The 21,726-nt window shown below is 36.0% G+C and overlaps 1 protein-coding gene across 4 annotated transcripts in view; it reads left to right on the top strand.

Moving 5' to 3' along the window:
- Nucleotides 1–21,726, top strand: part of TASOR (transcription activation suppressor) — a 53,180-nt gene that overhangs the window by 26,388 nt on the left and 5,066 nt on the right. For 2 of the 4 annotated variants that reach the window (XM_029918254.1, XM_029918256.1), the window contains exons 12-21: nucleotides 3,807–3,879; nucleotides 3,984–4,055; nucleotides 5,384–6,085; nucleotides 9,323–9,729; nucleotides 10,963–11,104; nucleotides 12,327–12,386; nucleotides 15,737–16,548; nucleotides 19,102–19,224; nucleotides 20,011–20,170; nucleotides 20,865–20,973. In XM_029918254.1, coding sequence (XP_029774114.1) covers nucleotides 3,807–3,879; nucleotides 3,984–4,055; nucleotides 5,384–6,085; nucleotides 9,323–9,729; nucleotides 10,963–11,104; nucleotides 12,327–12,386; nucleotides 15,737–16,548; nucleotides 19,102–19,224; nucleotides 20,011–20,170; nucleotides 20,865–20,973 — 2,660 coding nt within the window. Of the gene's footprint in view, nucleotides 1–3,806; nucleotides 3,880–3,983; nucleotides 4,056–5,383; nucleotides 6,086–9,322; nucleotides 9,730–10,962; nucleotides 11,105–12,326; nucleotides 12,387–15,613; nucleotides 16,549–19,101; nucleotides 19,225–20,010; nucleotides 20,171–20,864; nucleotides 20,974–21,726 lie in introns of all 4 variants that reach the window. The other 2 variants (XM_029918253.1, XM_029918255.1) reach the window with 1 other exon arrangement.

Here is a 21,726-nt window from a genome sequence, read left to right as displayed (position 1 = left end):
TCTTTGTAGACAGTTTTTCTAGGAACCTACAACATCCTATATCAATTCTTTTCACTATGTTCTTGATGTCTATGAACTTCTCTTGTGTTTTATGTCTACTTGTTTATCTGCTGCATTCTGAGTAATTTCATCATAGTCCTCTAGTTTACAAATTCTGTCTTTATTTGTGTCTGGTTTGCTATTTATTCATTGAGTTTCTAATTTCACCTATTTTTGATTTCTAAAAGTTTTATTTGCTTATTTTTAAGATCTGCCTGGTCTTTTTTTTTTTTTTAACAGATACTTCTTAATATTTTTTAGAAAAACTTACTGAGGAGGTGGAGGTTATATTCTGATATTCAGGAGGTTTATTGAAATAAGCTTCACCATTTTAGCCATTCTTATTTTTATTTGTTATTTTATTATTTTTTAGAGAGAGTGCAAATGAGGGAGAGGGCAGAGAGAGAGTCTTAAGCAGGCTTCATACTCAGTATGGAGCCCAGCATGGGGCTTAGTCCCGCAACCCTGGAATCATGACTGGAGCCAAAATCAAGAGTTGGATGCTCTACTGACTGAAGTTTATTTATTTATTTTGAGAGAGAAAGAGTGCACGAGCAGGGAAGAGACAGAGAAGGAGAGAGAATCTTGAGCAGGCTCCATGCTCAGTGTGGAGCCCAACATGGGTCTCAATCCAAGAGCACCAGGTCACAACTTGAGCCTATATCAAGAGCCAGATGCTCATCCCACTGATCCACCCAGGTGTCCCATCCCTAATCATTTTTAAGTGTACACCTTTTCAGTGATTTTTAGTAGATTCACAGTGCTGTGTAACCATCACCGCTATCTCATTTCAGAACATTTTTAGCACCCTAAAAAGAAAAGAAACCTCATACCCAGGAAGCATACCTTCTGTATTTGTTCCTCTTCCAGTCCCTAGTAAACATGAATCTACTTCTGTTTTATAGATTTGTCTGTTCAGACATTTTATATAGGTTGAATCATGCAGTATGTGGCCTTCAGTGCCTTGCAAAGACACTCAGCATAATTTAAAAGAAAAACATTTTCTAATGTTTGTTTATTTGAGAGAGCGTGAGCAGGGGAGGGAGAGAGAGAGAGGAAGATACAGAATCTGAAGCAGGCTCCAGGCTCTGAGCTGTCAGCACAGAGCCCAATGTGGGGCTCAAACCCACAAGCAGTGAGATCATGACCTGAGCTGAAGTCATATGCTTAAGGGACTGAGACACCCAAGTGCCCTTCACTCAGCATGTTTTTAAGGTTCATCCATGTTGTAATGTGTGTCAGTACTTCATTCCTTTTTATGTCTGACAGTATTTTGTTGTATGGATAATACCACAATTTGTCAGTTGTTTCTATTCTTTGGCTGTTATTAATCTGCCATGAACATGTGTGTACCAATTTTTATGTGAATATATTTTCAATTCTACCAATTATTTCTTTAAGGATCTCATACCTGTTTTATATATTACATCTGTTATTCCAATTTGAAGCTCTTGGGTGTTTGAATCTCTTGTTTCTGCTAAATCTCACTTACGGTAACTTATTTCCTCCTAGGTTGTAAGCTTGATGTTTTATATTTTTAGTACACTTTTGTTTGTTTGTTTGTTTGTTTGTTTGTTTTTAAAGATTTTATTTTTAGGTAATCTCCACATCCAACTTGGGGCTCCAACTTGAAACCTTGAGATCAAGAGTCGCATGCTCTTGATCTCAAGACGCCCAACACGTTTTTGTTTTTGTACCATGTTACCTGTAATATTTAGATGTAAAGTCAAAATTGTAGAATCGAGTAACAAAAATTGACAGACTGGGTTCATATTGTTTTCTGAGGGGAAGAAAACAATAAGGTGTAATGGAGGCAGTAGGAGCACTTAGTTAATAGGTATTTGCTTTCCTGTAGCATTTAAAGTGTTTTTTTGGAGCTAAAGGACCAAAATACTACTGTTAGGGCCTCTGTCTGCCTAAGTGATATATTTCTGGGGATAGATTCCCTGTGCTCCATGAGACTCTGGGGACATTGAGGCCCCTTAGAAGACCAGGGTCTTCATGCCACAGAGCCAATGGAATTTTTATTTTTTTTAATTATTATTATTATTTTTTTTCTGATGTCCCTCCACACCTGCTCACCAAACCGCCAATGGAATTTTTAAAAACCTTGTATTTGGAATGGGGTGAGACATTTAAAAATCTATTTTTCCTTAGTAACCACAAAACATGAAAATCTTAATCATGCTTTTCCCAACCTCTGTTCTCACAAACCAGGAGTTGGGTAAAATGTTAAAAGGGATATGTAGGATGTATAAAACATTTTTGGACTAAAGTGACTGAATCTGAGACAAAAAGTTTGCCAGGTACATTATCCACCTTACTTTTGGCTCTTCAAACAGTGTTTTTATTTTTTATTTGAAAACTTTTTTTAAAGTTTATTTATTTTGAGACAGAGACAGTATGTGTCAGGGAAGCACAGCGGGTAGGGGAAGAGAATCCCAAGCAGGCTCTGACAGGGCTTGAACTCATGAAGCTGTGAGATCATGACCTGAGTCACCTGAGTTGAAACCAAGAGTCGGACGCTTAACCGACTGAGCCACCCAGGTGCCCCTAAACCACTGTTTTATTAAATGTAAATTGATAGCAGTTACTTTTTGTCTTCTAAATTATGGGTTCTTACACAGACTTTGTTTACTGGAATTGCTTAATACAAATTTAGGTAGCACACACTTCCTTTCAGAGCCCAGAGTTCCTTTGTGCACAACTGTCCTGCTTAGTTCTTTTTCTACTTTTCTTTAAAGTGTATTGTGAATGATTACAATAGCTCCTGAAGTTTCTTTGCTTTACAGGGTTTCTTTCCCCTCCTGCACAGTGCTGTTGAGTTTTTGTTGTTTTTTGAACTCCAGTTCGAAAGGATGTATTCTTGAGGGCATTCCTGGCTAACCTGGCATTCTTGTCTTTTTACAAACAAGCGAGTGATCTTGATTTGTATGTTTGTCCTAGTCTGTCATCACATTTTTCCCAGTCATAAGTATGCAAACGGTTCATCAATTATAACTCTGCTTTTATTCATCATGTTGCCTCTATTGAAATGTTTTTCCCATAATCTCAGGCTCTTGGCAATATTCCCATCCTTCAAAATCCAGCTTAAGTATGCTCTCAGTATCTCTTCCAACAATAAATTTGTAATTTTTCTCTTCCTGTTGTTTTACAAATCTTTTCCAGAACTTTTCTGTCTTGACTACTTATTGGTATTTCTTGTGTTACTCTCTCTACCCAATTATAAATCTCTTGCAAGGCTCTTGAGTTGCTTATCTTTGAAGTTATTTCTGGCAAGGCAGATTGCTTAGATGTGAAATATGTTCATTAATTACGTGAAAAAATTAGAATATAGCAGCACATTTCATTTGAGATTAGCCATTACTCACAGAAGGGCAATGTTTATGCTATACTTGTTTTATACCCCCAGCATCCAACACACTGCCTTGCAACTAATAATATGCCTTTTGAATACTGAAGAAGATATTTGAAGTCTTTAGTTTGGCCCTTACATTTTAGCTTCAAGGAAAAATCAACCAGTTGGTTTCACAGTTAATTAGGGGAATTTTTTCAGTAGTATTTTTTTGATATCGTTCTGAAAACTAAAAAATTTTTATTTGATTGGAATTCTGTTTATCAGTAGAGTTTTTAATTTAGTCATATTATTTTTCCTAAAGATGATCAGTAACTTACTGTTTTCTTTATAATTATTAGAAACTGCTATGTCTTTGTCTTATGAGTAATAATAAGACAGATGCAACTTCTTCCCTGTCCCAAAAATACAGGTTCTTGTTAAACCTTTGGGAGACCGAGGATACTTATTTCTTCTCTCTCCTTGTCAAATGGTTTCTCCATATGGTAGGTGATCTCTTTAATTTTTATAATTCTTTTTAAATTTTTTAGTTAAAACATTGTTAATCAATTTGGCTTCTGGTTTTTTGTTTTTGTTTTTTTTTTTTTAGAACATCAGACTGCCAGGTCTCGAATCCTACATGCTTTATTTCTATTCCAAGAATCTAGAGGCATAGTTACTCGTAAGTTCTTTGACTAATCTAAATCTAGTTACTTACAGATACCTACATTTTATTGAAATTTTCCGGATAACTCACTAGACATTTTGTTTCTCACATTTCAGGAAATTCTGGGAGTATTAAGAGGTATTAGCAAAATAAAAATATATTATGTATAACATGTTTTTTTATTAACTATATTTTCACTAAATATAGACTGTAATTATTAAAACACTATAGCTTAGTTTTTAGGGTTTTATATTATTATTAGCCTAGTTCATTTTTGCATCTAAATTTTAGCAACAATAGAAGAATTATGTGCTAGGTTAAGTTAGGCTATTGAAAATTATAAAAATTTTTCACACTGATTTTTTTTTTTTTAATTCAAGTTAGTTAACATAACAGTGTCTTCTTGGCTTCAGGATTAGTAGAACCCAGTGATTCATCTCTTACATATGACACCCAGTGCTCATCCCAAAAAGTGCCATCCTTAATGCCCATCACCCATTTAACCCATGTCCCCATTGACCTCCCCTCCAGCAACCCTCAGTTTGTTTTCTGTATTTTTCACACTGATGTTAGAGAAAATTTGCTATTCACTGTTTCCAAGAACATACTGCAGTGCTACATTAAGGTAAAATTCCCACTAATGGTTTTCACTGTTAGAATGACATTTCCTTCTTTTTTATTTAATGTTTATTTAGTTTTGAGAGAGAGACAGAGTGCAAGCAGGGGAGGGGCAGAAAGAGGGAGATACAGAATCTGACGCAAGCTCCAGGCTCTGAGCTGTCAGCACAGAGCCTGATGCGGGCTCAAACTCATGATCTGTGAGATCATGACCTGAGCCAAAGTCAGACGCTCAACCGACTGAGCCACCCAGGCGCCCCAAGAATGACATTTTTAATTGTAGCCACTTGGTGCCTGCATATCTGCTTATGGGGGCGGAATATTTATGTGTAAAATTGTTATTATAGTGTACCAGGAAGGAGTGACATTGCTGTCAGTTGCAGGACTCTTTCTAGGAGTCTCAGATCTTGCCCTCCTTTATTTCTCCTTACATTTTGCTTGCCATCAGTTGAATTGCCTAGGGACAGTAGGAAATGAAGATCTTTAATGAGTGGGTGTTTTTCCCTTTACAGATAGGTTCTGCAATTTTGTTTTAATTTCTTATTGGCCTATTTATAGAAGCATGCTATTCATATATTTCTATATTACATATATGTATTAGGGTACATACTACTAGTTTGGTTCACCATTAATGTATGAATATTGTATTTCTCTGACAACATCTAGATCTGTATTTGATTAATTTCTTGCTTGCTAACATGGTTTGCTTTTTTGTTTGTTTACAGCACAAAAAGCTTCAACTAATGCAACACCACAGAAGAGACATGAGAGCATGACAGATGTATTAAAAATAACTCAGTTTTTACAGTTTGCTTTGATTCAGTGTCGAAAGGAATTCAAAAATATGAATACTATAAATTTTCATTCTGTTCTTGAAAAGTATGTAAATGAATTTTTTAAGCGAGGTTTTGGTTCAGGTAAACGAGAGTTTATCATGTTTCCATATGATTCACGATTAGATGATAAAAAATTCTTATACTCAGCTCCAAAAAATAAATCTCATATTGATAATTGTTTGCATGCCTATATTTTTCGGCCTGAAATGTATCAGTTACCAATTTGTAAATTAAAAGAGCTTTTTGAAGAAAATAGAAAACTTCAACAGTTCAGTCCACTCTCAGATTATGAAGGCCAAGAAGAAGAAATGAATGGTACAAAAATTAAATTTGGAAAACGAAATAATTCAAGGGGTGAAACTATTATACCTAGAAAGCAGAAGTCCTCTCATTCTTTGGATTATGATAAGGATAGAGTCAAAGAATTGATTAATTTAATTCAGTGTAGGAAAAAAAATGTGGGTGGGGACTCAGACACAGAAGATATGAGAAGCAAAACTGTCTTGAAGAGGAAGCTTGAGGATCTACCTGAAAATATGAGAAAGCTCGCCAAAACCAGTAATTTATCTGAAAATTGCCATCTATATGAAGGTAAAAATATCAGGTTGCTTTTATATAGTATAAAAATAACAACCAAAAATGAAGTAGTTCTGTCCTTTCACCTAATACAGGGGTCTGCAAATTGCAGCCTGAGAGCCAATCCAGTCTGTCCCCTGTTTTTGTAAAGAAAGTTTTATTGGAATACAATGATGCTTATTTATGTCTATAGGGCTGCTTTCACACTATAATGGCAGAGTTGAGACAGAGACTGCTTCCCCACAAAGCCCAAAATGTTTATTATCTGGTTCTTTACAAAAAAATAGTTGCCAACTTTTGCCTTAGGATGTCAGATTTCTGAATTGTGTAGCTTTAGGCTAATATGAGGAAAATGAAGTATGCACAGCTATTATCCTATTAATTGGAGTTCTTGTCCTTTTATATTTAATTGTATAATTGGAAAAGTACATTGAATATTGGGTTCTTTTAGCATGTTGCTTAATGAAAGGAATCTTCTGAGCTTTATAATTAAATTTCTTAGATGCATACTCATTGTTTTCCACTCCAGGGGCCCAGTTATATGTTTGGCTTTTCCTTTATTATATTTTTCTGTATTTTGTTTTAGTTGACAGTAAAAGACAGAAATGGGAGACCCTAAACTCAGTATTGCAAGTAATATAAAACATTTTTTAATCTAGAATTTTAAAATTCTAAAATAAGTATGAAATGTGCTCTTGAGTTCAGAGACCTTTGAATTTTGTGCTGCTGCTGTTCTTATTGATTATCGCATATCTCAGTATTCCATTCCTCTTGCTTACTAAGCTGTTTTACTTGAATGTGTTCAATTCAGTGGGTCTCAGAACTAACTAGTTTAAATCAGTGTCTTATTGTACTATTTTCCTGGCAATCTGTGTTTGTATCCTTGGTTACTTTTCACTTACCTGCTTTCCTTAAATTCCTCTCTTCCTGCACATATGGTACCCATTAGTCACGTGTTATTTAAGTTTAAATTAAAATGAAGTAAGGACTCGTTTCATGCATTATACTTGCTATATTTTATCAGCCATACCACTGTATTGAAATAGCACAGATAGAAGACATTTCCATTATTGCAGAAAGTTCTATTAGATGGTGCTGTTGTTTTCAATCTTTCAAGTGTTCTTTCTTCACTTGACCTGTGTTCTTTTTCTTTCCAACATTTTCATCTTATTCTTAGCTTTGTGTGGCTTTCTTAGCATCTATCACTTCAGTATCATGTTCTTCCAATCTTAGCTTCTGTATTCACCTTTTCAAAGCTTTTTTATAGGCTGGCATGTCCAGCCTGAGTAACCATGATTCCCACTCTTTTTTCACATGTTCTTTCATTAGGGCTTATCTCTCTTCTCAGAATATGTTATGGTCAGCAGTTAACGTCTTTCTTCCTGAATGAAGCACCTTTGATTTCTCTCAAGGCTCATATCTTTGCAGTTCAGATCCCTCCTTAGCTTTCTGGCACTTTTCCTTGATGGTTTTTATCTCTTTTAGCTTATATGCTGAATCTGTTGACTTGCTGATCTGCAGTGTCTTACACTGTTGACCTGTTTCTTAAGAATCAAGTGTTTACTAGGTGTCAGGTGCTTTATATTTAGGGACTCACTTAGTTCTTAAGTGGTAGACATTATTATTCTTATTTTTCAAATGAGAAAACCATTTCAGAAAAGTTAAAGAATTTTACCTAAAGTTACATAGTTAACTAATCCATGTTTAATCCATAACTTAGTTGTGACTGACTATAAAACATTGTTCCTAAACTTGACTGTATTTCCTAGCACTGAGCACATAATGGTCAAGATGCTTAAATTTCAGTACTGTTTTAGTTGATAATTGACTAATTTTGTTAAAAATAGTTGTGGGTGACAATCAGGCTTTATCAGTAATTAAAATGGTGGGAAAGTCATGCTGATTATAACTTAAAGGAGAAGCAGGACAGAGGAGAAGGGAGAAATAGGTTAAACTGGAACTAGTGACAGCCAGACTTGTATTTCTAGGTGTTCCTCATTTGTGTTTCTTTTTAGCCATTTTGATTTTTTAATCTTTGATTTCTGAAAGTAGAGATTTAAAGGTTGGATTCTAACTTTTAAAATACCCTCCTCATCTTGATTTGATGGTGAATCCATTCATAAGAGGTAACCTCCTATCCTCCCTACCCCCTTTCACATTAACTTTTTTTGGGTATGATTTATACATAATGTACCCATCTTAAGTGTACAGTTTAAAGATAAATTTTTGTAGCTATATTACCACCACTCCAATATATAGAACATTTCTATCACTCCCAAATGTTACCTTGTATTCCTTTGTAATCTCACTCCTCCTCACCACGATATGCTTTCTGACTCTGTATAATAATTTTTCCTGCTGATTTAATTTTATAATTTCATATAGTTAGAATCATACAGTATATTCTACGTTGCTTCTAACTTTTTTTTTGGGGGTTATGGTACATTATACTCTGCCTAAATTGAAAATCATGACATCTACCCAGGTTTTACCCTCCTTGAGCATTAAAAGCACGTGATTCCTGAATGTCTTCCTTTTGCAGGTTTTACATATAATGGTTGTGCAGATTACCCAGATTTATATCTGCTTGGAACCATGTCTTAACATGTTTTCTCTCATACTGCTTTTTCTTCTTAGTGCAGGTGTGGTATAGATTTCTTCAGGATAATTTTGTATCTCTAATATCTTAGCTTTGTTATGAAATTAATCTAGTCATTCAAAATAAGGTTTTTGATTGTAAGAATATCAGTTGTTATCTTAAAGACAAAATCTAGTAGATAGAGTGGAGATAGAAATCAAATTAAGTCATGGTTTGTTTTTTAGTAGATTTAAATGTAATCTGCATATCTTCCCAACATTTTGCAAAATAAAAATAGGTAATTTCTATAGTTTTCAAGTCATCTGATACACTGGGGTTTTAGTAATAGAGTTTAAGGGAAATACAGTACAGGTATTAATATATATTACTCACTACCAACATGGTGTCTGAGCTCATTTCTTCATTAATACAATTTTCAAATTATGAAAATAAGCTTTTATTTCTGGGAAATTTTAGTTCTGTGCAAAATTTTAGAACCAGTCATATCTGTAAAGAAACGGATGGCTATTCTTGTACAGTCTATGCCAGTGGTTTGATTGAATCCCTGCCCACAAATGTCATAATAATTAATTTTTAGGTACACATTCTAAATTTTTATGCTAGCATTCCAAACTTAACTTTGAAAGATGGTTTTCCTTTCTCTTTCCCTTCAGAGTCTCTGCAGTCTATGGGCTCTCTTGGGCATGATGCTGATTTGAGGCCTCAGCAGCAAGATACCTCTAACTCTGGTGTTGCTGACATCCATCGGCTATTTAATTGGCTTTCAGAAACACTAGCAAATGCACGTCATTCTGATGCATCCTTGACAGACACAGTCAACAAAGCCTTAGGATTGAACACTGATGATGCCTATGAAGAGTTGAGACAAAAACATGAGTATGAGTTGAACTCTCCCACAGATAAGAAGGAATATGAGCAGCCGACTGGTATAAAAATTGAAAATGTGCATTTTAAGGGTACTCAGAGCCCATTGCTAGACATTGATACATCATTGTTAAAGTATCCTGTTGCTGTTTCTACCAGTGAAGTAGGCACTGACCATAAACTACATTTGAAAGAAGTAAGCATGTCTTTTGAGTATCTTTGTTGCTTTTGTGAATGTGTGTCTGAAAGAGGATGTAGGTGTGTTTCAACAGTTTCTGCCCCACTCCATTTCAAAAAGAAATTACACATTACAATGAAAGTATCCAGGATAGTATTTTTAAGTTACTGCTGTTAGAGGGGTAAATGTAGATACAGTTGTTTTCCTTCCAGCTTATAGAATTATGTATATAGGCTTATCTATAAAGTTGAATCCTCAAAAGATTGGTTTTCTGTTGGTGGTACCAAAATCCAAAAGTAAGGCAGATGAGGTGACTACAGCCAGCATATCAGTGTTAGAAACAAGATTAGGTATTTCATATTTTTCATGCAAATAGGAATGGAAAGTAAATGTCCTTTAGGATTACCTCTGAAGTGTGACTCAGCATTGTTTGACAGGACATCCAGTTTATGATAATGAGCTTAGAGAGTACTGACCTCTAGCTAAGAAGTAACCTTATATCCTTCAAGAAATGGCTGCATCTCTGAGGAATAACAATAATCAGCACTATATTCCTACTGGCTTATATCTAATTTCCTCTTTCCTCCTATATTTCTTCCCTGCCTTTGAATAAAAGTTGTATGCATGTCCCCAGGCTTTCTTCATGTAGTTTTAGGATATTATTTTAGGAGGAGGAGGATGGCAGGAGACTCATGTGGGGAAGTATGTAATTTATGTAACTAACTTAAATTATTAACATTTCCTGACATGTCAGGTCAATGGCAGTATTGGCCAAACCCAGCCCATTGCCTATTTTTTAACTAAAATTTTCATGGAACACAGTTCATGTGCTAACATATTGCCTCTGGCTGCTTTTGCACTACAGTGGCAGAGCTGAGTATCTGGCCTACAAAACCTAAAGTATTTGGTGCTTTACCAAAAACCAACCTTGGCTCTGAATCAACATCAAATTGTGTCTTGAAGGGAAAAATTATGTTTAAATTTAAGACTAGAGTGTTATAACTTTGCCATGTTGATCTTACTCATTTGTAATGTTTAAATTGAAACTTGTGGAAAAAATAGTTGTTTAGGGGCAGACTGCCTGGCTCCATTGGTGGAGCATGTAACTCTTGATCTCAGAGTTATGAGTTCAAGCCCCATGTTGGGCGTAGAGCCTATTTTTAAAAAAAGGAGAGAAAAAAAATAATTGTTTATTCTTGACATAAAAATTAATTGAAAAGAAAGCTATTGAATATGTACTCTAATTTTTAGGATCCAAATTTAATTAGCATGAATAATTTTGAAGATTGCAGTTTGTGTCCCACTGTTCCCATTGAACATGGATTCCGCAGACAATCTAAGTCAAATGATGTTGAAGAGACTGAAATACATTGGAAACTGATTCCAATTACAGGTAAGAACAAATATACTGAGAGTTAAGTTTGCTTGGTTTTACTTAGGGACCAGTTTTCTGAAAGGTTTTATCTTTTCTAGATTCCATTCTTGGGTCAGTAGGTAGTTCATCTTACTTGGCTCTAACATCTTTGTTATCTTATTTTGAACAACATAATGTTATTGAGTGTTGCTGGTTTTGGTCAGTATCAGCAAGTATGTGCAAAACAGCCTATAAAATAAGAGGGATTTAAAACATACTTACTCTTCCTATGGAGTTTAGTATGTAGACTTCCAAATGGAAATTGTTGACAGAAATGGAATTTCTAATAAGGTGAGCTAGTAACAGATGAAATGAAGGTCTTTGGGGTAGCAGATTAAATACTGTCTTCTCAGAGTATTAGAGCAGACCTCACCGTAATAAGCTATCATCTAAGAAGTGGTCATGTTGAGGTTCATCTATTTGAAATTAATTTGATTTCTTAATTACTATCTTAGAGCAATTAGGTTATTGTAGAGAATGGCCTAAAATGATCAAATGCAAAAATTTCTAGCAAGCTTATTGAACCGTGGGTCAAGACTGGGTTGGCAAATGTTAAAAGATCATTTTGCAGTATCCTAATTTCTCTGTGCAAACACATACATATCTATACATGTATATACATACTTTTAATATTCCAAGTTCTTACTCATCTTTGTTAGCTAAGTATTTTTGGAAATATTCCCAGGGCACATCTTTTCCATTCCTAGGCCTTTACATAAACTTTAAACAAACAACTTTTGTTAAAAAGTAAGTAGACTGGCTTGTGACCTAGAAACTAGAAGCTACTGAGACCTCCAAGGACTCTGAGAAGAATTTCTAAAACTTGATGAGTGTCCATGGGCTTCAGCATCATTCTCTGCTTAGTACCTTACCAGAGTGGACAAGAGGCTTAGGAGTGGTGGTTGAGAAGCAGCTGGTACTTAGGAGCTGGAGATGTCAGCTTGAGTGGGAGAACGATAAGAAAGTAGGCAGTACAAGATGATTATCCTAACCATTCCTCATTTAGGCACCTTTATATTTGAAGTATCATCACCTGAATGCAAAGGGAAGCAACTTTATTTCTGAGTGACCCTTCTGGATTATTTTAGGCAAAAGATGGAATACTTGGATTTGTTAGCATTTGGGGTTGTCTGAAAGGTGCTTAATAGGTATCACCTATATCTGAAAAGAGTCTACAAATCTAATGGATGCTTTCCCTCAGGAGGAAATGCAAGAAGCCCAGAAGACCAGCTGGGGAAACATGGTGAGAAACAAACACCAGGTGAGAAGGCTCCCTTTGCTTCTCTTCTCATCGTGTCCTTCTTCTAATTGCTTCTTGCATTTCTGGTTCTCCGTCAATAGGGCATCATTTTGAGTTCTGTTAATGACAGAAAGTATCAGATAATATCATATTTACATAATAATCAGTCATTATTTGATTTGTATCAAATATCCTTATACAAAGAATGTGTTCAAAGAAGTCACTGAATAATTCTTAGAGGTTAAGTTTTCTTCACCTATAGTGAAGTGTCTGTTATGATGAGAAGACTGGAATATTTTTTATAACCTCTTTCTGCAGAATATCCTATGAGAAGCAGTCTTCAAGTTTCTTTAAGCTTGAAAACTACTAGGATGGAGGCCATTTATCTTTTAGGTACATTATTCCTAATCTTGAATTTTTTGACCCAATTCTTCTCATTATTTAAATAAAGTAATGTAATTAAGAGATAAAGAAACCTTGGGATTCCAGAAACAGTTATGGATGTTGCTGATTAGCTACTTGCCATTGGTTCCTAGAAGACTGTTTCTTTTGTCTGAGATCAGTCAATTGAACGTCTCTGCAGATGGTCCTAGGCACTGTTTTCTTAGAGTTTGGTGGTTGGCCTTTTTTGTTTCTATTTCGTTGTATCTTATTCTTTCAGAAATCTTAAGGGGTGAGGTTTTTTTTCCTTAATTTTGAAGAAAAGCTAAGTGTCTTTAAATTTCAGTAGATCTTTATGGTTTTCCTTTCTTTGGGGATTTAGGAAAAGACTGAATAGTTTTCAAGAAAATCTTTGTCTCCTCCTAGGGAAAGATGACCCCAAAAAAGCAAAACAGGAATAACAGATCTATGACATAAAGTGCATAAATTATAGTGCACAACTCAATGGATTTTTACATGTGTATACACTTACGTTACCACTATCCAAATTGAGATGTAGGACATGTAGGTTTTCTTTTTTTATGTTTCTAGTCAGTACTCTCCCTGACCCAACAATAAACCACTAATCGGATTTCTTTCACAATCGATTAGTTTACCTGTTCTTAAACTTAAGGTAAATGGAACCTACACATGTTTTCTTTTGTTTTTGGCTCTTTCACTCAACATTATATCTGGAATTCATCTATTTTGTATCTCCCAGTAATTCTTTCTAGAGGGAGCGGGGTATCTTGTTTATGCTTCACCATGCTCCCTCAGCATCTGCAGTCCTCTTATTTGGCATCCCCGTCTTTATATTTTGTGTTTAAAAGTGTAAATATCTGAATGATGCTGCCTTTAGAGAACTCACTACTCCCCTTCTACTTAAAAGTCCTGCAATGCTTGAATGTCAGTAGAAAAGATGCATTATTATTGATAGACATGTTTTTTCCTTTAAATCATTTATATATGAAGACATTTATTGAGATATAAAGTCAGTTTTAGTAATTAGAATCATATAGGGGGGATTCGTGCAAAATAGAATTAGGTGATCAGTTTAGAGGGGTTTTTTTCTTAATATTTATTTATTTTTGAAGGGGGCTGGATCACTCATGTGCAGAGGAGGGGCTGAGAGAAGGAGACAGAGTATCTGAAGCAGGCTCCATGCTGACAGCAGAAAGCCCAGTGTGAGGCTCAAACTCACACAGCACGAGATCATGTCCTGAGCCAAGGCTGGACACTTAACTGAGCCACTCAGGTGCCCCTAGAGTCGTTTTTTTGGTTTTGTTTTGTTTTTTAAGTTTATTTTTGAGAGAGAATACAAGTTGGGGAAAGAGAGAGGGAGACACAGAATCTGAAGCAGGCTCCAGGCTCTGAGCTGTCACACAGAGCCCCATGTGGAGCTTGAACGCAAGAACTACAAGATCATGACCTGAGCCAAAGTCAGACGCTTAACCAACTGAGCCACCCAGGTGCCCCTAAATCTCTATTCTGCTTTAAAAAAATTTGCTTTATCTATAGCTCTTCAAGTATAAGCTTATTGGTCTGAACTACAGCTGTACATTTTGGGAAGCAGGTATTTCACTTGATGAAATAATACATAATCATAAGTTTAAAAATTATAGGTGGCCTTCTGCAACCCATTTGTTATATAAGAAACAATTTAAAATGTATTTTATGTGTGTACTAAACCCCATGTTGCAGCTTTAAGAAAGATGTTCTGTATTACTGAATAGTTTATTCAGTAATTATGAGTTATTTCATGGAACTTGAATTTTCTGGTTTATTCATCCAGCTTCAGTTCTTACCTTGGTACATTGGATATTCTGCTCTCCTGCTCTTCTGCCTATAAACCTGTTGTGGTCTTGCTGACAGGTGTCTGTGCAGTAGTTAATGCGTGGAGTGGCTCATGGTTGGTAGAGAAATGTCACAAGCTGAATGCTGCTGAGGCTGTTAAGGCCGTTAGAAAAGTGTGAGTGTGAGGAAACCCAAAACCAAACGTGTATGATGGCATGCGGCCAACCTAAGTGCAAACTTGAACAGGGAATTTACTATATCTTTAAAGTACTGTGGTTCTGAAGACTATACTTATACCTGCACTTCTTCATATGGAGGTACCATTTCATAGACTACAGCAGCAATTTGTTAGGGAATATTTGCTAATAAGATCTAAGAAAAATTTTTAAAAATTCTATAATATCATCTAGGCAAAGATCATGAATTTTTCTTTTCCTAAAAATACTACTATAAATTGCTGTTAAACACTTTTTCCCCTGTCTTTTAAAAAAGGACTTAGAATGTCTGTTTTGAAGTGTAGTTTTAAAAACACATTGTATTTTGAATTTAGAATTTCTGGGGAGGAAATACAATCTGTGGATTGTACTGGTTGTCAAAAGTCAGAGTTATGGTTTCACTAACATCAGGTTGCTAACTGAATGACCTCTTCATCCCAAGGATGTTACTGTTAATGCAGATATGAAATATGTTCTCTTCCATATTATTGAGCCTTTTTTTCCTTATCTGGGAAGCCGAAATAAGCAAATGACTTAATTTGTATTGAGGCCAATACCAAATTGGCATTTGTTCAAACACTTCAAAAGGAATCAAAGAAAATAACATCCAAACTTGTTAGTCTAGCTGCTGAAATCCAAAGACCAGCCATAAATAAGGCACATAGAAAATAGGGTTCACATCATTATTTGAGATTTTTATTCTGCCTTCTAGTAATTAATTCTAAATATATACTTTGATCTGACATCCCTATTATGAGTTTGTGTTTTTGGCTGTTATTTTTTGGATTGCTCTTATAATAATGAACTCTTCCTGTATAGGTATGAAATCACCAGAAGAACAGCTGGTGTGTCTGCCACCGCAGGAGGCCTTTCCTAATGACCCCCGGGTAATAAGTAGACAGAGAAGTTCTGATTACCAGTTTCCATCCTCTCCATTTACAGACACACTAAAGGGCACCACTGAGGATGACGTGTTGACAGGTCAGCTGGTGACAGTGGAAGAGCAGTGTGTGCCAGCAGCAGAGCCACCCACAGTGAGCGAAACCACAGAGAGGACAGTGTTAGGAGAGTACAATCTCTTTTCTAGGAAGATAGAAGAGATTTTGAAGCAAAAGAATGTTTCATATGTCAGTAGATTTTCCACACCTATTTTTTCAACACAAGAGAAGATGAAACGGCTTTCTGAGTTCATATGTTCTAAGACTTCCAAAGCTGGTGTACAGGAGTTTGTAGATGGCTTGCATGAGAAACTAAATACTATTGTTATCAAAGCATCAGCCAAGGGTGGGAATCTGCCACCAGTCAGTCCTAATGATTCTGGTGCTAAGAAAGCGTTGAATCCTCTGGGAAAGCCTGTCATCCCAAGTTCCTCAAGTGACTTCAACAATCAACAGCTCCTTGAGCCACTTTGTAGTGATCCTTTGAAAGACACCAACTCCAGTGAGCAGCATTCCTCTTCATCTTTGGGTTTTACCGAAGTAGAAGTGAACCAGCCACACCATACCACCGAGCTAATGGTGACTTCTGACCATACTGTACCTGGTGATATTGTCCAGGAACCAATAGAGAAAGAAACAACAAAATCGCCCAGTGATGTAAACATTTCTGCCCAACCAGCTCTTTCAAATTTTATAAGCCAGTTAGAACCTGAAGTATTTAACAGTTTGGTTAAAATCATGAAAGATGTCCAGAAAAATACTGTGAAATTTTATATTCATGAAGAAGAAGAGAGTGTGCTCTGTAAAGAAATAAAGGTAACTAAATGAGAAGGTAATAGTAATGTTTTATAAACTTGTCTTGTTGGGTCTAATGTCTATAAAATTGATTTTTTTTTTTGTTTTTAAATGTTGACCATGTACTTTCATAATTTAATACAAAGTGAAATAAAAAATTAGAAAGTTCAATTAAATTTAGTGCTCTAAGTATCTTAAAATTAACATCTTGTTTTTTTGGGTGGTGTTGAAGACCATTTGTATGCACACTGCAGATACCTTTAAAATGTTGATTCAGAGATTTTAAATGCTTCCCACTTGGGTTTTTAATGAAGGGGAGGGAAAGCTACAGAGAGATAGGGGAAGCTGTCAGTGTTTACCTCTTATGGGTTTTTTTTTTTTATCAATCAGATAGAAAAAACTGTCCAGGGATGACCTAATGATATATGTAGTCTTTTGGCATTTTTTTTTTTTTTCTTGATACCCTGGTCATGTCAGGAATCCCTACAGCCTTTTTGATGAAAAACATGATCCTGAAAGATTCCCTAATCATGAAAGATTCTTTCTACTGAAGCTACAGAGCAAGACTTGTATTTCAAGTATTTCATTTTTAAAAATAGAGCATGTATTTGTGTGCGCAGATACATAGGTATGTAAAATTTATAACATCAGATAGGTAAATTGTAACACAAGAACAATTATATCAATGTTTTAATATTGACAGCATTCACTAAAGTACAGGATTTCCGTTTTTTAAGGGAATACCATAGGTTTTAAAATAAATGCCTCTTCCCATTTATGGAATTTCCTTTCCATGATGAATTTCTGTTTGTTTTGTTAGAGGAAGCAGAAGGGACTATAAATAAGGGCTTGTAGCCTACAGTGGCCCAGAAACTCTGTGCTGCTGACACATGTCCTGAGCCTTTGTCATCTTGGGGATATCTTTGATGTCAGCGTGTTTCATGTCGTGTAGCTGTGAGAACATGAAGGGCATGTAAATGAAGGAGAAAGAGCGCTCCGAGTGGTATCTGGAAAGAGAAATCAGACTTACTAGGAGTTCCTTGGTTGTATTTTTGCCCTGTATCATTGAATGTAGAGCTTCTTAACATTTTCCACTCCCAGCAGCATGTTCAAGCATAGTACTTGTGGGGGTAATAGCTGTGTGTTGTGGGGTCTAGATGAGAGGATAGAGTGGACGTTGTTTTCCAGTGTGCTCAGCCTTATTCCACCTTCTTCACCATATTTTTAAAATTAATTGTAACACATGCAGGAAATTCATTGACTTATGAATAGTGCATTCAATTCGTTCTATAATAGAATAAGCCATATTTTTGTTATATAGAAGAAGAAAAGGATGTGGTGTGTTTTATAAACTGGTAAGAGGTTAGAACTTTCTTTGAGTCAATACACATTGGAAAATATCCAACAAAAAATGTTACAATAGAGTAAAAGACTATGAATAAAATTTTTAAGTTTCATAAATACTTCCAGAATCAAACTGATTTATTATTATAGGAGTTCAATGGTCTCATCTAAAATGAACTTGCATTTAAAGCTTCTTACTGTAAAGAGATCAAAAATTATAAGCTGGCCTGTCAGTATTTTTAGACAGTATTTTACTTTTTCATTACCTGACTGTAAGCTGTTCTGAGATCTGCCCAGAAGCTTTAATCTGATAATTAATAATACAGAAGACGCTGCTTGCTTTAGTGCTACACAGAAACATCCTCTTCGGGGGTGACACTTGTAGACCATTCTTGACAGAGCAGTAGACTGGTTGTGAGGCAAGCTGGGTTTAGATTTAATGGCTATCTAACCAGCCTTACCAATCTTGAGGAAATCAATCTGCTCCTATATCTGTGAAATGAGGAATGTGACCTCTAGGACCCTGCAGTTTACTTCAGACTTCAGGATTCCACCCGCAAGCAAAGAGCAGAGGAAACTGCCTGTACTACCACCAGGTGTCCTTTGAAAGGTAGTACCATGTCACCAACATGGAGGGAGGTAGTAATCAGACGGGGGAGGGTCTATTTCACATGAAGGTATAAACTTGACAGACATGGCTAAACAGTGTATGAATGCCATTGTATACACTGAAGCTCTGTAGGAGTGACTCTGGAACTGTTGTGAATTAAATAAGCTACAATAGTCAGAAAAGAGCTTTATAACTGAAGGAGTATACTGGCTACCTTTGCTGCAAATAGCCAAGGGCTTGCCTTGAATGGAGTGGAAAATGGGAGTGAGGGAGTGCTTGATGATTGGACTCTGGGTTGCCCACAATAAATAATGGAACTGGGTTAAGAACCTGACTAATCCATTGTTCTTCTGGTTCTTTCTATTACCCACCATTGGCATTTACTTAGTTTTGACTGCATAGCATTGTAACATTGTAACTGTGGCCATTTAAACTCTGAGCTATAGATTGTTTAAGAAGAGTGCACTTGATGATTTGTAAGGTCCCTAGAGTGTAAGGTCATAATTACTAATGTTCTACCAGTAGTTAAACTTGCCAGGTTATCTTGCATTTCTGGTGTTAAATGGATATTTGCAAAAAAACCTTTTTAATGTTGATTTAGTTTTTTTTTTCTTTAACAGGAATATCTTATCAAATTAGGCAATACAGAATGTCATCCAGAACAGTTTTTGGAAAGAAGATCAAAATTAGATAAACTATTGATTATTATTCAGAATGAAGACATTGCAGGTTTCATTCACAAGGTAGATTACTAAGTCAAATTCACTATTATTTTGGCTATAAAAACTCCCTTATTTTAAAATCTTACTGTCTTTGAGACTGAAGCTGTTTGTTTTTAAAATATCCTCAGAGGGTCTAAAAAAGAAAACTTCAATGTTGAGAGGTTTAGGGCTTGATCCTAAATGATCCTTCTTTGAATCAGCTTGTTATGAAGGTTATACCTCTGCAAGATTTTAAATTGTGGCACATCCCAGACCCTCCCTGTCACTCATCAAGACTAGGAATACTGACTCCTTAAAAGTCAGTGGGTCTGTTGACTCTCTCTATATTGTCATTTTCATTTGTATATTCCGGGCAAAACCTGTTTGTACCCTCTTTTTGCCACATCATTTCGCCTTTCCGCTGCATTTGGAGTTACCCCATCCTGTCTTCTGAGCCTGTCTCAAGTCCTACTGCCCTTTGAAGGCTTCCCAGACTGCTCCAGGATATAGGCCCTTGCCCTCTGAATTCTGCCTACACGCACAGGGCCAGACATGCTGGCCTGTATCATTCTGTTTCCAAGTCTGTTGTAGGCGCCTTTTCTTAAGAGCATTCCGTTGATCGTATGCACAGAGCACATAAAGGTTGATTATTTGTATTTGAATATGTTGGGAATATTATTTTTGTGCTTGGTTTTCCAGAAGCAACACACCAATATAGGTGAGCTGTAGTGCATTTTGTTAGACTTTTCTTGTAGGTCACTTCATACTTGAGTCTTAACCATTTCATTCTATGTCCTTATTTTCTGTTTCTGTTTTGGGATTTAATAGGTACCTGGCTTGGTGACTTTAAAGAAGCTCCCCTGTGTTAGTTTTGCTGGTGTTGATAGTCTGGATGATGTTAAAAATCATACATATAATGAATTATTTGTATCTGGAGGTCTTATCGTGTCTGATTATTCCATTCTAAATCCAGAAGTTAACACAATTGGTAAGATTTGTGCATTCTTTTGAGCATGAACTTCTGTCTTTTCTAGGTTTTTCTCATTAATGACCCATGCATTTTTGTTTTTAAAGTTTATTTATTTTGAGAGAGAGAGAGAGAGAGCACATACAAGGAGTGGAGGGGCAGAGGGAGAGAGAGAATAATGAGAATCCCAAGCAAGCTTCACAGTGTCGGCGCAGAGCCTGATGCAGGGCTCAGTCCCACAAACTGTGAGATCATGACCTGAGCCTAAATCAAGAGTTGGACATTTAAGTGACTGAGTGACCCAGGCACCCCAATGACTCATGCTTTTTAAATGTGTTGTCCATTCTGCCAATCACGGATATCTAATACATTTACTTCATTTTCTTGAGGTTTTATTGCCTCAAATTTCTTTTCTCTTAGTCTTTGCAAATAATTTCCTCTAAACCTGGTATAAAGCCAGGCTTTCTGCTCCTACTGCATTTGGATCACTTCTGCTTTGTTACTGTTGTCATGTTCTTTTTTTTTTTATGTAGATGTTCGTAAATCTAAGAGTGTATCTAGATCTCTGTCTCCCTCAGAGGGAAAAAGGGGGGGGGGCAACACTACAAAGGAAAGTAGGTGTTTCTATATAATATCAACAAACATTTCTTCCATAATTCAGTTGTGGATTGACTATTATTTATTGAATTAAAATTAACTTCATTATCTCTAACAGAAAACCTTAAAAAGTTTTTGGCATTCCTTGAGGAACTTAGTACCCCAGAAGGAAAATGGCAATGGAAAATCCACTGTAAATTTCAGAAAAAACTAAAGGAATTGGCCAGGTAAGATTTGAAAAATAACTATATAGTGGTTGCTGATTTAAAATTTCATTTTTCTGTGTTTATAGATTATCAGTGCTGCTCAGTTTTCACTGATGTCTTTAGTCAGTTATTAGGGAATGTAGATATTCTAGCTACACTATTTGGAAGTAGTAGTATTTAGGTAGAATTTTGCTTAAGTTGAAGTTCTAGTTATGTATATAGGTAAAATGATTTTCATCTTTGCCTTGGGCGTTTAGAATAATCAAGATGGAATAGTCTGCGTTGTTTTGGTTTTTACCAAACTATATATGCCAACTAGGTCAGACTCTTTCCCAGTTGAGGACTGATTTAGGCAGCTAACCTAGTGGCACATACATACTGAGACAAGGATTAATCCTGACATGATAAGGGGATTTGTGATTAGTACATTCATTTATGGAAGTAGGTGATTTCCAGCATGCCCGGTGGTTCTTAGAGCAGTAGTCAGCCTGAGGGTTCCACAAATGATATAATCAGAGGAATTTTGGATACTGTATCTTACTACTAGAGTCCATATAGTGTATTTACACATTTAAGGATCTGAGAGACTGACTTCTGTTCCACGGGGGCACTTGGGTGGCTCATTCAGTTAAGTGTCCAACTCTTGATATTGGCTCATGTTGTGATCTAAACGAGTGTGGAGCCTGCTTGGGATTCTCTCTGCCCCTTCCCTGCTCACACTTCTTCTCTTTGTCTCTCAAAAAAAAAGTTCTACATTTTGTCAGCCAGCATTCC

Source organism: Suricata suricatta, chromosome 12, assembly GCF_006229205.1.
Source record: "Suricata suricatta isolate VVHF042 chromosome 12, meerkat_22Aug2017_6uvM2_HiC, whole genome shotgun sequence".
Classification (NCBI taxonomy): domain Eukaryota; kingdom Metazoa; phylum Chordata; class Mammalia; order Carnivora; family Herpestidae; genus Suricata; species Suricata suricatta.
Note: the sequence above shows the minus strand (reverse complement) of the source record. Positions and strands in the feature narration are given on the sequence as shown.